The sequence below is a fragment of the Canis lupus genome, chromosome 2 (assembly GCF_011100685.1).
Source record: "Canis lupus familiaris isolate Mischka breed German Shepherd chromosome 2, alternate assembly UU_Cfam_GSD_1.0, whole genome shotgun sequence".
In the NCBI taxonomy this organism is placed as follows: Eukaryota; Metazoa; Chordata; class Mammalia; order Carnivora; family Canidae; genus Canis; species Canis lupus.
Window position 1 is genome coordinate 74,310,973 of NC_049223.1, and position 15,541 is coordinate 74,326,513.

A 15,541-nucleotide genomic window follows, 5' to 3' on the forward strand; every position below is an offset into this window, starting at 1 on the left:
GTCCGGGCAAATTTATGATCTTCGAACTGCTCTAAATTCACCCTTTCCCTGAATTATCTTTCAAATGTATCTAACAGAAAAATAAAATATTCTAAATTTACAAGGTTTGAAGCATAATGTTTATAATCCCAGATGTAATACACAGACTAAAATTAAGAACCTGGAGAAACATTAGAATTACTATTCTTTCTATAATTTTGGACCTAGTAAGACACCTGCAATGAAGGTGCACTGCTGTACCCCACTAGAATGTAAGTGATTTTTCATTAAGAATCTCAGAATAATTTGCTTCGACGTGGATGGAACTGGAGGGTATTATGGTGAGTGAAATAAATCAATCAGAGGACAAACATTATATGGTCTCATTCATTTGGAGAATATAAAAAATAGTGAAAGGGAATAAAGGGGAAAGAAGAGAAAATGAGTGAAAATATCAGTGAGGGAGACAGAATATGAGAGACACCTAACTCTGGGAAACCAACAAGGGGTGGTGGAAGAGGAGGTGGGCGGGGTTGGGGTGACTGGGTGATGGGCACTGAGGGGGGCACTTGACGGGATGAGCACTGGGTGATACGCTATATGTTGGCAAATTGAACTCCAATAAAAAATAAATAAATAATTTTAAAAAAGGATCTCAGAATAAAGGGTATATTGTTGCAAAAAAGAATGGAGAATTACTTTGATTCCATTTTTACTTAACAACAGGAGGAAGGCCAACAAAACAAAGAGAAACAGAGGTGCTGAGAGGTACTAAAGAGCATCATTCAATAAACATAATGAAGTTTTGAAGACAAACCACGAAGCAATCTGATTAAGATAAAGAAAATCCTAAGAGTAACCACTAGAAGGCAGCAGCAAGCCATGAGAAAGTAGCTCCTTGTCTTAGCACTATTCTTTTCTAATATCCCAGCTGTGGTAATGCTGGTTATCTCTAAGAAGGTATTTGAAGAGCTCTCCAAAAAAATTAGTACTTAATTGTACTAGAGGCCATCCAATTAGTTTTAAATTAATTTTAAAAATCAAAACACCCTTTTTTTGCCTGTGAGACTATAGCAAAATTTTCACACACACACACACACACACACACACACCCTTGCCGGGGCAGAAATGTGGGGAAATGAATACTTTCACATTGGTGGGAATATAAACTGGCATACACTTTTGAGAAACAAAAACCTTCTGACCTATTTGGAATCTAGCACAAGGACAGTCACTGGCAGTACTGTTTGTCACAATGAAAAAAATTGAGACCGTCCAGATGACTATCAATAGGAAAATAGTTAAATAATAATCCATATAATCGAACATTAAGCAGTATTTTTTAAAAATAAGGAAGATCTCTATTTTGATATGGAAGGACTTCTACCACATAATATGTGAAAAGGACAATTGCAGAACATAAATATACACATACTCACACACAATATTTGCAGAATTACCTAGAAAAAAGGATCAATACTACTGTCAGGGAAGAGCTCAAATGAGGTTAAGAAGGGACACTGAAATGTTATTAAATTTATTTCTAAACTATATGAACTTTTTCAGTGACCATACACTACTCAATTACTTACATAATTTAAACGAGTAAATGCAAGACAGAAAGCATTAAATGTAAGATGACCAAATCTGCTGTAGAAAAAGAACATAATTCCCAGTAAAGAAAACAAAAATTATGAGCCTTTACAAAGAGAAAACCACATTTTAAATTTTTAAAATATATTTTACTGCTAATTTCAACAAAGAGTAATGTTACACAAACAACTTTTAAAGGCCAGTAGAAAACAGGGAGAGGTCAGGAGTATTTAAAGATGATTAAATAGACAATTCGGTTCCATAGCTACAAGGATGAACAACCATCCTCTGGTTCCAAACTTCCACAGACAGAGTAACAAAGAGGGAGGGAAACAGGCAGGGAGGGAACTCTGAACCAAAAGGAACTACTGAGAGCCTATAGATTCCTTGCCTCCACTTAAAAATAAGAATTTGGGGATGCCTGGGTGGCTCAGCGGTTAAGCGTCTGCCTTTGGCCCAGGATGTGATCCTGGAGTCCCTGGATCGAGTCCCTGCATGGAGCTCCCTGCATGGAGCCTGCTTCTCCCTCTGCCTGTGTCTCTGCCTCTCTCTGTCTCTCATGAGTAAATGAATAAAATCTTTAAAAATAATAAGAAGAAGAATTTGGACATTATGAAATATGCCTTAGAAGGTATAATGGCAGATTTCATCACCACTAAATTCACTGAGCTCTTAAAAATATTATAAATACTAATACACTAATAAATTATCTATTAATTACATTTGGGAGCTTAATTTATACAGATTAATGAAATCACAGAAGTGAAAAAAAAGTAGATCTGAGACAAGTCATATCCAACCCATTCCCATAAAAAGAATTACCTATTAATTTCTTTTAACACTTCAAAAGATTATACAAACTTACTCCCAATCAACTTGGGCATGTTACCAAAAGAATTCATTCATTCATTCAATCTTTCTTTCTTTTTCTCTCTCTACTGTATTTCCCTTTATTTTATTCTTTAAGCCCTATTTATTTTGTACCCTATCTAGGCACTGACCCTTCTCTTTCACTGGCCAAATATCACAGCATTTAGGCATCTAATCCCTTATGTCTTAAAATTGTTCAAACATATTGAATTTTGGAAAATATTCCATAGGGTGGTAAAACTAATCAAAACCTTGCCTACTTGGATTTACCATGTAAAATGACAAATCCATCTCTATGTAAAGGGTTTGTAGTTTGGAGGAAGAAGGAGCTGGAACACTAACTTTCAAGGCTTGTTTAAGGTATTTTATTACACTAAACACACAGACAAGACACCTCCAACAAATCTACATACACTCAGCTCCAAAGTAATTTGGAATATTGTTTTCTAAAGTCTCCTGGCAGTGACAGGCCCTATGGGGAAAGTTGCCTGGCAACTGGATTCTTATTTACCAGTAAATAATTTAATATAAAGCCTTCTAAGCTATATGTATGATCCATTATGTTGTTGGTTCTTATCGGTTACATTCTAAGGACAGTAAGCGTAGGTGGCTACTTAAGACAGTAACAAACTAATAGGAAAAAATAGAATACAAAGTTATACTTAAATGAGTCACTTTCTCCCCTCCCTGTTCACTCCCCTCTATCCCATCCCCAAAGCAACTGTTTGGTTTTGTTTGTGGGTTTTTTTTTTTTTAAGCAAACACATTTTATTCCCCTTTCCTCCCCACCAAGTGTCTAAAGAAATTCAACCACCCTCCAGCTTCCAAAAGCTACACAGAGAAATAAAAACATTATGAATTTAATTCAAGGCATCCAGGAACCATGGACAGAAGGTTCTGGTTATAAAAGGATGGCTTCTTGAGAAGAACAGTCACCTGCAGGAAGGAAGGGTACAAAGGAAAGGTACTGTATACTGACAGGAGGGGCTCCGAAGTAACTGTTTAGCGTATAAAATGCTTAGACTGAAACAGTCAGAAAAAAAGCCAATTACTTAGGAAAGTTGTTTTCCAAACCGAGGCAGCTACTGGAACACACTGAATAGCTCTAAGCCAGGCCTGGACACTACAGCTTTTCCCTCTTTCCTTCTGCTGTAGAAAAACCTCTCATGCAGTGAATATTATCCCAGAATCCCTTGAAATTCAATACTAAATTATAAAATGCTGCAATTTTAAAATTTAATAATAAAAAAAATACTAGCCTGAAGAGCTTGGAACTCTGCCAACTGAAATAACATAAGGAAATCAGCAAGTGTTTCCATTTGTTAAAAGATGTTTATTCTTGCTTAACCAGCACTGATAATTTTGTCCCTTTGGTTTTCTTGTTCATTTGCAGCCATAAACTTCTACCCAAAAGAACTGTACCCAAGCCACCAAACTATCTAATACCATGATGGATTAAAGTGTCTTTAGGAGCTGGAGTTTTAGTTACTGTAATTACTTTTAATTAAACACTAATGTTCTCTCTAGAGAGTTTTACCCAGAGAGAATGATGCTTAACATCTCAAAGAGAAGATAAATTACTGAATGGCAGAGTTAAGACAAGATTCATTAAATGGGACCTCTTTCAAAGAGGCTTCCCTTCAGCACATATAAGTTTGGTAGCAAAATAATAAGATAGTGTCTGTCCTCTAATAAATAAAAGAAGGAATTTGTATCTGTACTACACTGAACAATTCTCACCATGAAAATAGGATTTAAACTAAAATCCTATTTTAGAATGCAGAGAAATCAGGGAAGACGGGAGAGTATAAATAACTCTCTTAGAGTGACTCTCAAAATTGCTCTTTAAGGATAAGTATCACAAAAATCCACCCAGGCTGATTTTAGGCTATGAGAGATTAGTAAGAACTAACATGAAGTTATTTCAATCTATTCCAAACCACCACCACATGATCCACTGTTTCTGATGCACCGCTAATTCTTTGTATAGCTCCCCCTTCATGGTAAGTTCTCAGAAGAACATGAAAAAAATTAATTCAATAAACACTTCATCGTATATCCACTAGATGCTAGGTAGGCACTGTCCCACTAGCCAGAAACAAGAAAACACCAATTTAAGGACTTACCCTGGTTTATCATCAACTCTCTGATCAACTTTGAAAGCCAGGTTTTAATACTTAACGCGAAGGTCTGGACTCCAGAGTATTCATTTATGATCACTGCCATAACGGGATTTTTTGGATTTATATGGGTTTTGTTTTTTCGTTTTTGGGTTTTTTTGGTTTTTTGTTTGTTTGTTTGTTTGTTTATCTGCAGTGGTACTCCAATCATTTGGGTTGTTTACCTTCATTAGCCTCTGGCCTTGAATTCTTGATATATGCAGAGAATTTGGCAAAGATGTCCATTCCAGCAGTATTTGATTCTGGGTGTTTTGGTGAAAGCTTCAAGTACCTAGGGGGGGGAAAGTGAAAATGAATTATAGATCCTCCAAAGATACATCTATTAAGTTCTCTCCATCAACAAACCATTGTGCTAGCAATTACTAGACATCTTTTAACAGTTTTTACTCTGAGAAATGCCATCATCTGTTTTCTATATATTTTTAAGATTTGTTTTTCCCTTAGGAAACAAAGCTCTCTCTGCACAGTGTTTTTGTTCGCATATTAATATTCTTGGCAACCTTAAGGCATCTGCACTCTACCTCATTTTTATAAATTAGGATGCTGGGGAAACAGTCTACTTGTTCAGAGGCATGTGCCAAACCAATGGGCATCTTAGAGAACTCTAGAGCAGCACAGTCCAAAATAACTTTTTGTAATGATGGAAATATTCTATATCTGAATTTCCAATATGGTAGCCGTTAGTGATTTGTAGCTATCTGAATATGAATTTAAATGAACATGTGTTATATAAGGTTAAAAATTCACTCCCTTCATTGAGCTAGCCACATTTCAACTATGAGTTTTCTCAAGACAGAAATGCCAATCAGATTCTTGATATGTGCCAGGAATAGGTGCTGAACCCCCCGTGCAGTAGGACCAGAGAACCCTGACAGCAGGGAAAAGCAGGCATCTTGGTCATGCACAGTAGTTTAAAGACAAAAACAGCAGGAAGCAGATCACTGATTTCAAAACACATTTGGGATTTTCCAGAACCTCCCAAATATTAGATATGGTAAGGGTGGTACTGAGCAACAGAACAATAAGATGTTGGGAATTTTGCTAACGAGTGCTCTGTTCTGTTGTTACAGTTTATCTACTTTGAAAACAAAACTCATGACCCACAGCTTTTTTTTCAACCACACAAATGTAAACTTTACATATTTAAATTCCAAACACACTGGACTCAGTATACATATACCTTTCTCAAATGGGAAAATACATGTAAAAAGGCTCAGCTCCCCCTTGTCCCTTCAGCAGAGCTACACCCACTGGGAGTCAGCTCCATAGGAATTTAGACCATTAGCACCATTTTAGGGAAGACTCATCTACTCCAAGGCCCTGTAAAATTCCATGGGAAGATGGGCTTGGGGCAGTTAAGACACTGGAAAAACAATCTTACATTAAACTAGTAATTTAGATTTCTTCATATATTTTAGGGTGCTGTCTTGTCACTTTTTTTAAATAAAAAAAAATGAAGGTGAGGTATTTTTAGGAAGATTCAGTTCAGTTGCAAGCTGTAGTTTCTGGTTAGCTTTTTTTATTCATTATTTTTACATACGCAATTCTGAATTCAAGGAAAGATATATCTAAAAAACTGGACATAGGACTACATTGAGGAGATTATAAAATATCAATTAAGTATTTACATGCTCAATTTATCGTCCCTTTTAATATCTCTCCATTTTTAAACTTAAAGATTTCTCTTGTAAACAAAAATTTTTATACAACAAAATTTTCAGTGAATTATAGTAAATGAATTTCATGAGTATATTATATATACTACACTAATTATATAGATTATATATCACGTATATTATATATATATATTTCCCGCCCCCTTCCCCTCCTTAACCATGGAAAAACTTATCCTCTGTTTTCTTTTTTTTTCCCTACCTGGGCTAAAAGAGTTAATTCCAGGTTCAACATTCCTGAATTTCCCTTAACTATAAAAACAACCAGCCTCCAGTTTAAATGTTTTTACTGCCTATAATACAGTAACTTCATTGACTCATTCCAAACAAGAAACAGCACAAGGAACCTAAGTGCCTCTTCAATACATCTAGGTCTTCCTCTAGCCAAGTTTCCAAAATTATTATTCTTTCCTCCAACCACTATTTAGTTGTACCTATTGTTTCTAATGAATAAGTCTTGAAGACAGGCTTAAACTACAGATCATTTATGTATCTGTTGTTTACATATATTCATTTATTCTAATTATTAAAAATCTACTTTGTGTCAGGCATTATACTAAGTGCAGGGTTGTAATGATAAGCATATAGAAGCATATTTACTAAAGATCTGTTTTAATGAACAGGTAAGAATGAAGAAGGATTTGCAATCAGCATACCCTTATTCATCTGAAAACAAATGCTATTACAATTCTTTTTTAAAAAAACAAACACCACTGTTCTCTAGAGCAGATTAAACATGCCCTATTCTTCTCCAAGACAAACCATTTAAGTTTATACTATTAATTTAATGCATACAATACTAAAGCTATAAGAGACCATTCGCTTCAAACTCTCATTTTGCTTGAAAGGAAATTATATTCCAGAAAGCTTACATACTTGGGACTCCAAGGTCTTTAGTTAAAGGTATCATCAAACTAAACTCAGGTTTCCTGTCCCCAAGTCAGGCTGCCCTGCCCCCCAGTGCTGTTTTAGTTTTAGTTTTACTACAGATCAGGTTCTCTGAAAGATAAATCAAATTCTAAACCAAGAGGTCCTAAATCAGTTGCCAGCTTATTTTACATTACCACCAAACAAGGAATTTGGTAATTCATCAGTATTCACTTTCCCAAATAGCTTGATAAAGAAAAACTTTTCAATGACTGAGAACCTCGTTTCAACATTTAACAAAAGGCAGGCAAATAATTAATAAAAGGCTATTGGCCAACAATACCATGGGCATAAGCATTCAGGGCATGCAAGCTTTCAGGTCCATCCTTTATTCTATATTACATCATAGACTATTAACAGTAAGACTAGCTAAGAATATTTCCATCCTTTTAGGAAAGATCTCAGACATTTTCTTTCTCATGCGAATTTAAGGATAAAGTCTGATTATACAAGCCATTCAGTTATCCGTGTAAATTCAACTTTCATTGTATTTCTCACTTAAAAAATAAAAAAGGTTTACTAACATATTTATAGGGCTCTTCTCCAAAACTGTCTAACTTCCTCTACCCTTCTATCCTTTCATCAGTTAAGTTAGTCACACAACACTGTCTGCTTCAGTTTAACATTCAAGTTTCAAAGTTTTTTTGACAGCTTTTTTGGGGAACACCTGGGTGGCTTAGAGGTTGAGCATCTGCCTTTGGCTCACGGCATGATCCCAGGGTCCTAGGATTGAGTACCACATCGGGCTTACTGCATGGAACCTGCTTCTCCCTCTGCCTGTGTCTTTGCCTCTCTCTCTGTGTGTCTCTTGTGAATAAATAAATAAAATCTTAAAAAAAAAAAGAAGGAAAGCAAGCAAGCAAGCAAGCTTTTTTGAGTAAAGTACTTCCTACACTCCAGCAAGGGGAACTAAATATATGTTTATAAATACTGTTCCCAGAGGAAAAGAAAGCTTTTTCTATGTATGCTAGTTACACAGACCCGCAAAAGCTCCTTGCTTTTAAGCTCTTCACTAATCTCTAGAGTCTGAACAACTCTAGAGCAAGTAGTTGCCCATGTTTATCTTTGTCATGATTGAATCGGAAGTGCTCACACAAAAACATTCTGTTCTCAGGGTAATCAAATGCCAAAAACATGTTATTAGAAATGCTAGATTCTCATGTGCCAGCTTGTGCAACTCCTCTGCCTTCTCTCTTTAGTCGATCTAAAAACAAGAAGGCTCTCAATCAGAGTATGAGGAGGATCAGCAGTAGTTAAGGACCCGAATACCTCCTTGTCCTCAAGGGGGAAAAGCAGAGAGCCAGGATGGTCCCCGAATGTCCTAGAACACAGGAAAGAGAAAGCAATGCTCATCATGGTCCTGGGAAGACCTTTCTCCTACTCCTCCCTAGAAACAATTCTGCATGACAGAGAGAGACTCTGCTGTCCATCAGCAGAGTCACATTAGGAGCTGCAAGGCCCAGTAAGGGGAAGGCACTCCCAATCTATAAACATGCCGTTCCACTGCACAGAAATAAAAACTCATCAGGGGGCATCTGGGTAGGGCCAGAACAACGGTTAAATGTCCAACTCTTGATTTCGGCTCAGGTCGTGATCTCAAGCCTCTCCTCAGGCTCTGCACTCAGCAGTCTGCTTGAGACTCTCTCTCTCCCTCTGTCCTTCCCCTCCACCTCTATGCACACATGGGCATGTACTCTCTCTCTTTTTAAAAAAATAAATAAATAAAAATTCATCAGAAGTTAAGCCTCACCTATTTCTTAAAGAGGATTCATTAAATTTAAGTTTGACAACCACTTTCAGTCCCATGTGCTCCTCACAGAACACTATCTTTGACTTCTTTCCTGCCTTTCCTCCAAGCTTGAGCTAGCCTGCAATTTTACACTCGCTAAAGCAGAATCCCAATTAAAGACTTACATTTCACCTCTCTTGGAAAAGTCAAACTCAACAAAATAAAAAAGAGAAAAATGGGAAGGGGAAAATAGAAGAAACAGGAGTTTTTGAAGTCTTACAGGCCTGTTCTGAAGTATGCCAGCTCTGCCACCAGTAACTGTAAAACTAGGACACTCTACTTAGATTCCTCGTCTTCAGTTTCTCCATAGTCTTTGAGAAGAGAGAGATAATCCGCAAAATAATCCACAATGCACAGTTCATGGCACATAATTCGCACTTGAATGTTAGTTAATAACAGCAGAGGCACCAGCAACATCAAAAATACTCCCTTCTAGAAATGAAGTAAAATTTTAAAACTTTAGAAACTCTCTTCAGAATATAAACAACATAAAAGCAAGGAAAATAATAGAAATAGGGGATGGGGATTAAAGAGTACACTTAGCATGATTAAATGATTTTTTTTTTTTAAAAAGGGAAAATACTCTTAGGGAGAATTTAGCACATTGTGAACACATTAGAATAGAAAGATCTCGAAGTTTTGAATTAAATTATTTAAACTGAAAGAAAGGACCATCTCTGGTTAGAGTATCTCTATGAATATGCTCAAACAAAATCAAGCTGAAATTTCTATATATAAAAAGCAAAGTGAAAACATTTATCTTGGGGGTGCCTGACTGGCTCAGTGGGTGGAGCGTCCAACTCTTGCTCTCAGGGTTCTCAGGTTTCTAAGTTTGAGCCCCACTGTGGGTGTAGAAATTTAAAAAGAAGAAAGAAAATGCTTATTTTCAAGGTCCGATTCAAAAAGCTATGGTATGTCTTACAGAGCACTGGTTGCCAAGAAACCAGAATATTTTGATATTAGTTCCACCGTTATCTTAATGTCCATTACCTCTGAGAAAAATAGCAAGAAGGAATAATTACCATTGTTGTTCATACAGCTGAAGAAAGCCTGGAGTGCTCGTCGTTCCTTCATGTCCCTTTTTGTTAATTAAAGCTTAATCCAAGTGTCACATCTTTTTTAGCCTTTCCTGATTCCACTCACTTTCCTTCACCACTGCCACCACCACTTCTCCACCCATACTGGATTGCGCTTTCCGAGGGTAGGAATTAGGTCTTATTCACTACTGTATTCATAAGGCTTTACTGCCTAGTAAAATAAATGAATGAGTGAATTCTGAGTAACTAATTATTTTAGAACCCTCTGACCCAATAATCCCATTCCTGGGAAATTTTTCTGGATATGGACAGTAAAAATCCAAAGCAACTAGCAAAAAAGACTTGGGCCAGAAGAAAAATATTTCAGTTTTCAGGATAATAAAACTGGAAAAGCCTTAAAAAAATCCATAATGCATTGAACCTATGCCAAGATACAAACTGCCTGATACAAAACTGCACATTTGCAATTCAGGTAACTGTCATTACAGTCCATTACATACTTCACATTATAGGAAATAGTTGAGTACTTGAAAATCATTAACCATGTGGACTAATGTGCAGGAGGACCTGGGAATCTAGAACTTCAAAGAAATACATAAATAAAAACTAAATCCCAGGGACACAGTCTAAAAAGTCATTTCCCCTGGGTGACAGTTTCAGATAGTTACCTTTAAAATGGTCTAATAAGAAATACCCCAGCAACCTGCACCACACTCTTGCTTAGATGTCCTGGCTAGGTTCAGTGTGAACCTGTCTTTTCCCATCTCTTCTCCCTAAACTTCTCTCTCAGTCTGGGGCCAATACTCCTCAAATAACCAGTCTTTCCTAACCCATCTCCCATGTCCTAAACCTATTTTCAATGTATACTCTATAGCTTAATCACATTCCTACCTAGACTTATTGGCCTAGCCAGAAGCCAGTTCTGACATCTGTGTAGTATTAATTATAACGAATGAAGCCCTAGTCACTGCAACTTAATTCTGTAAAAATTTAACTTCAGTACCATCCAAAGGATCTCTAAGGGTCAGAAAAAAATCAAGCTTTACAGAGATGGCAGTACTTCCATGCATATCTTCTTTGATACTCACTTGGGAGGGCATAAGACTTCTTCGAGAAATTCTTCAATCTTATTTACATCCGTTTTGACTTCATTGTTGAAAGTTATAAATGGTGGGTGGGTCCCAGGAGCCAAGTTCTGCAGGTCTGCAGGCTTCCTATTAGGCAAAACAGTCAAAATTGGATCATTTTTTACTCTGGAAAGGCAACAATACTTGAAGTACTCAGAGTGGTTCTAAATGTTTAAATATATAAAAATGAGTAAGAAATGGGGGCTCCATGGGTGGCTTAGTCAGTTAAGCATCCAACTCCTGATTTTGGGTCAGGTCATGATCTCACAGTCATGAAATCCAGCCCTGGGTCAGGCTCCGTGCTGGGTGTGGAACCTGCTTAAGATTCTCTCGCTTCCTCTGCCCTTCCCAAATCATGCTTGCTCACTCTCCTCTCTCTCTCTCAAAAATAAAGAAGGAAAGAAAGAAAGAACTCAAGCATCAACTTATTGTGTAAAGATGAGTAAACCATAATGCCTCTAGGTCTTTTCTTTGTAAAATAAGGAAGAAGAACAGCTGATTTTTACAGTCCTTTCCAGCTGTGAGATTCCAAATTCAACTGCACCAATTTTCATTTTCCTAGAAGTCCACACTCAACAAGGAAAAATATCACCAAATGACTTCAGTATATAAAAGACAGCATAACCAGAGTTAAGATAGAAAGTGAATAGTGAATAAGAAAGGCTCAAAATACATACTAGATAAGAATTTTGTCCAAATTCATTAAAAAGCCATTAACAAGTCAAACAGATAGGAGTCCAAAGAAATTGATATATAACGAATAAAATAAGTGAATACATGGAACAATGTAAAAAAACAATTACCAAAGAAATTCAAGAGTAAACTATGATGACATTTCCCTATTAATTAGGAAAAATTGAAAATACACAGAATCCTGATAAAGATGGTGATACTGGAAACTTACAACTACTAATAGCAAGGAATGCTGGTACCACTCTATTCAAAAGCAAAATGGCTCACCCAAGCCTACCAGTGAATCCTAGGATCAATAATAATGATCATATAGTATGTGTATCCTAATGATAAAATACAAAGCATATATCACATCTATGAAGTATTCTTACCAAAAAAGTTGAACCTGAATCCAGAATCAAGCCTCTTAGGACAGCTGCTCTCAAAGTATGATCTAGGGCACCCTTTCACCAGCTTATGGTCCCCTTTCACCTTATGGTCCATGAGGTCAAAACGATTCTTATAACACTAATATATCATTTATTTTTTCTCATTCTCTTATGCCTATATAGTAGTTTTCCACAGGCTACTTATTGTGTGGTATCACAAAGTGATTTATACAGAAACAGACATGAGAATCTATCTTCTTTTAAGGCAAACATTAGAGATGTACAAAAATGTAAAACAATGCCACTCTTCTAATTTTGTTTTGGAAAATACAGTTTTAATGAAAACATATTTTGTGATAACAAATAATAGGTTCCTGATTATTCTAATTAGTAAATATTTTTAAAATTTTGCAGCTTCAATTTCTAATACAGTAAAGTAGATAGATATAACCCACATAACTGAAGCTCTTTGAGGTCCTCAATAATTTAAGAGTATAGAAGAGTTCTGAGACCAAAAAGTTCATTTACAGGAAACATGAGGAGTCGCAGAACAAAATTAAATGATACCATAAAGAAGCAATCAGCCAAATACAGAATTTGGGACACTGTACAGTTCAACAGAATAGATTTCTACCAGTCAATGCCATGAGGGGAAAAAGCCACAAATGGGGGTTGGAAGAGACTGTTACAGATTAAGAAAAATTTAAGAGACATAACAACCAAATATAATGAACAGAATTTATATGGATCCTGATTTGAACAAACCAGCCAAAGAAAAAAGATATTTTGGAGATAACCAGGAAGACAGGATCATAAGCTGGGACTAGACGTGATAATGGCAGTATGATTGGTTAAGAAAATGTCCATATCGTTTGGAAATGTGTTGAAATGACAAGATTCAAGGGATTTGCTTTAAAACATATCGGGGGGAGGGGCAGAAAAGAAGAATAAAAGGGACAAAGCAAATGGGTAAAACCTCAATAACTGAGTTGAAGTTAGCGGAAGTTTATTCTATTTCTATGTTTGAAAACTTTCATAATTAAAAAGATAAACTTTAAAAAACTTTTTAAAAAGCACTATAATATATTGCTTCAAAGAATATGCTTCCCCCCACCTATTATTATTGCCCTTTCTTCCCTAACACAAATGCACAGAATTTGAACAAGGATATCTTTAAGTGTATCATGAAGGTGAACTACTTTGTTATTGAAAAGAATTTTTACAGAAAGAGTGTACCTCCAAAATCTATACTAATCCCAGCCTATCAATTTTCCTTGGTCTTATACATATATTCCTTCCCGTTCTTCTCCCTTTTTTCTCCCTTCACCCCACTGAAGTTTGGAAAGTGCTTCATCTATGACTACATTCCAAAAATACAAAGATTTACTTTATCCAATTAGTCTAAAATTTCTAACTCCGAGCCCTCCCTCCCCACATCCATCCAAGCTCTAGAGCCCATCTCCCTCCCAAGCCAAAGAAAAATAAGATATGTTTTCTATCAACATGTCTCAGTGGTTGAGCCATCTGCGTTTGGCTCAGGTCATGATCCCGGGATCCTGGGATGGAGTCCCGCATCGGGCTCTTCCTGAAGGAAGCCTGCATCTCCCTCTGCCTATGTCTCTGCCTCTTTCTGTGTCTCTCATGAATAAATAAATAAAATCTTTAAAAAAAACACACACACACACGAAACCTAAGCTGGAAAAGAGGTCTTTTAAAAGCCAGAATCTTTGTTCAAAATCTTTAAAAGCCAAATTTCATGTTCAATTCTGATTCGTTTCCTGAACATACTTTCGTCTGAGAAGGTAAAGTTGAGCACACAATGATTGGAATACATGAAAGCTGAGTAAGTCTCCCAGATCCACTTTTATTTAAATAGTGACGTATGCCTGTGAGACTCCTGGAATTCACAAAGTACTGAACTCCAGGTCAGAACTAGTCCGTTTCTGGGTTTTATTTTTTTGGTTTGTTTGGTTACTCCTTTTTCCTCCTCACCCTGACCACCTGTTCTTTGATCACTAACAGGTCCAGCAGGTCCCAGACCATGTCATCTTTGGTCTTCAGGTCCCCCTCACAGTCTAACTCAACAGTCACAGATATTCCCAGTTACACTATACTTCCTCTTCAACTCACGAAGGCCTTATACATAACCAAGGGTCCAAGCCCCTAACAGCTCAGGAAGTACAAATTTGGTTTCAAATTGTAAGTTTAAAAAAGGTGGGGGGAGCATCTGGGTGGCTCAGTAGGTTAATCATCCAACTCTTGGTTTTGGCTCAGGTCATGACTTGGGGTCATGGGATTGAGCCTCGTGTCAGGCTCTGTGCTAGGAGACAAGTCTGCTGGATATTCTCTCTCTCCCTGCCCTTCCTGCACCACCCTCCACCTCCCGTTTTCTCTCTCTCAATTCTTTAAAAAAAAAAAAAAAAAAAGGACTTTTCTCATTCCAAAATTATAAAATATATCCACTGACATTTTTATGGCTAGCAGTTCATTAACACCTAAATGTAAGGTAATAATAACATTCATCTGCGTGTTTTACAAATAATTTTTTCATGAACAGGGTAGAGTTAGATAAAAGGGAAGAAAGGGATAGATGCTTTACAATAACCCATGGGAGGAGGCCAGCAAAATAAGTAACAGCTGTTATTTCTATAATAAATTATGACAGCTTTTAGCTCTCCAAATAAAAATATTAATTAGGGGAAGGATAAAGTTAGCATGGCAGAGAAGAAAGAACCAAAGACTTGAATAAAAAGGACTTGGTTAAAGTCCCAAGTTGGATAGTTCTGCTATCCACCAGTTATGTGACTAAGGAAACCACAAACTCTGGATTTCCTGCTCTGTTCTGTGATATAAGACTTGCTTTGCCTGTGAAGTTCAAGTAAGGCATGTAAAATTGAGCTAAGCCAAAGTATGCAAATGAAATCCATGCCTGCTTTCAGTATCACATTAACATAGCATTATGCAGGAGATGAGCCTGGCCATTTTAAACTCTACTTGTGTCTGATGGTTCCAAACTGGTTATCTAGCATTAACTGACTGGTAGTAAGAAATACGATTAAAAGAGGCTTATAAGTAAAGTGAAACCAGACATAGGATTACCAATTTTCTGCTAATATTAGTGAACAGTCCATTTTGTTTCTGCTTAAAGACTATATCGATTTTCAAAAAAACAAGGGTGATAATTGTATTTTCTAGGATTAAGTGTTGAGATGAAGGGCAATCATGTTAGGTCCTTACTCCAAATGAAAAAAGATTCCAGAAGAAACTTAGATGCATCTGAATGGATTATCAGACTTCAAAATAAC

The 15,541-nt window shown here is 36.6% G+C and overlaps 1 protein-coding gene across 1 annotated transcript in view; it reads right to left on the minus strand.

Moving 5' to 3' along the window:
* CLIC4 (chloride intracellular channel 4) overlaps positions 1–15,541 on the minus strand; it is a 70,543-nt gene that overhangs the window by 11,604 nt on the left and 43,398 nt on the right. Inside the window, exons 3-4 of the mRNA XM_038531560.1 lie at positions 11,137–11,262; positions 4,787–4,893 (exon numbers count right to left, since the gene is read on the minus strand). Of these exons, the coding sequence (XP_038387488.1) occupies positions 4,787–4,893; positions 11,137–11,262 (233 nt within the window). The remainder of the gene's footprint in view (positions 1–4,786; positions 4,894–11,136; positions 11,263–15,541) is intronic.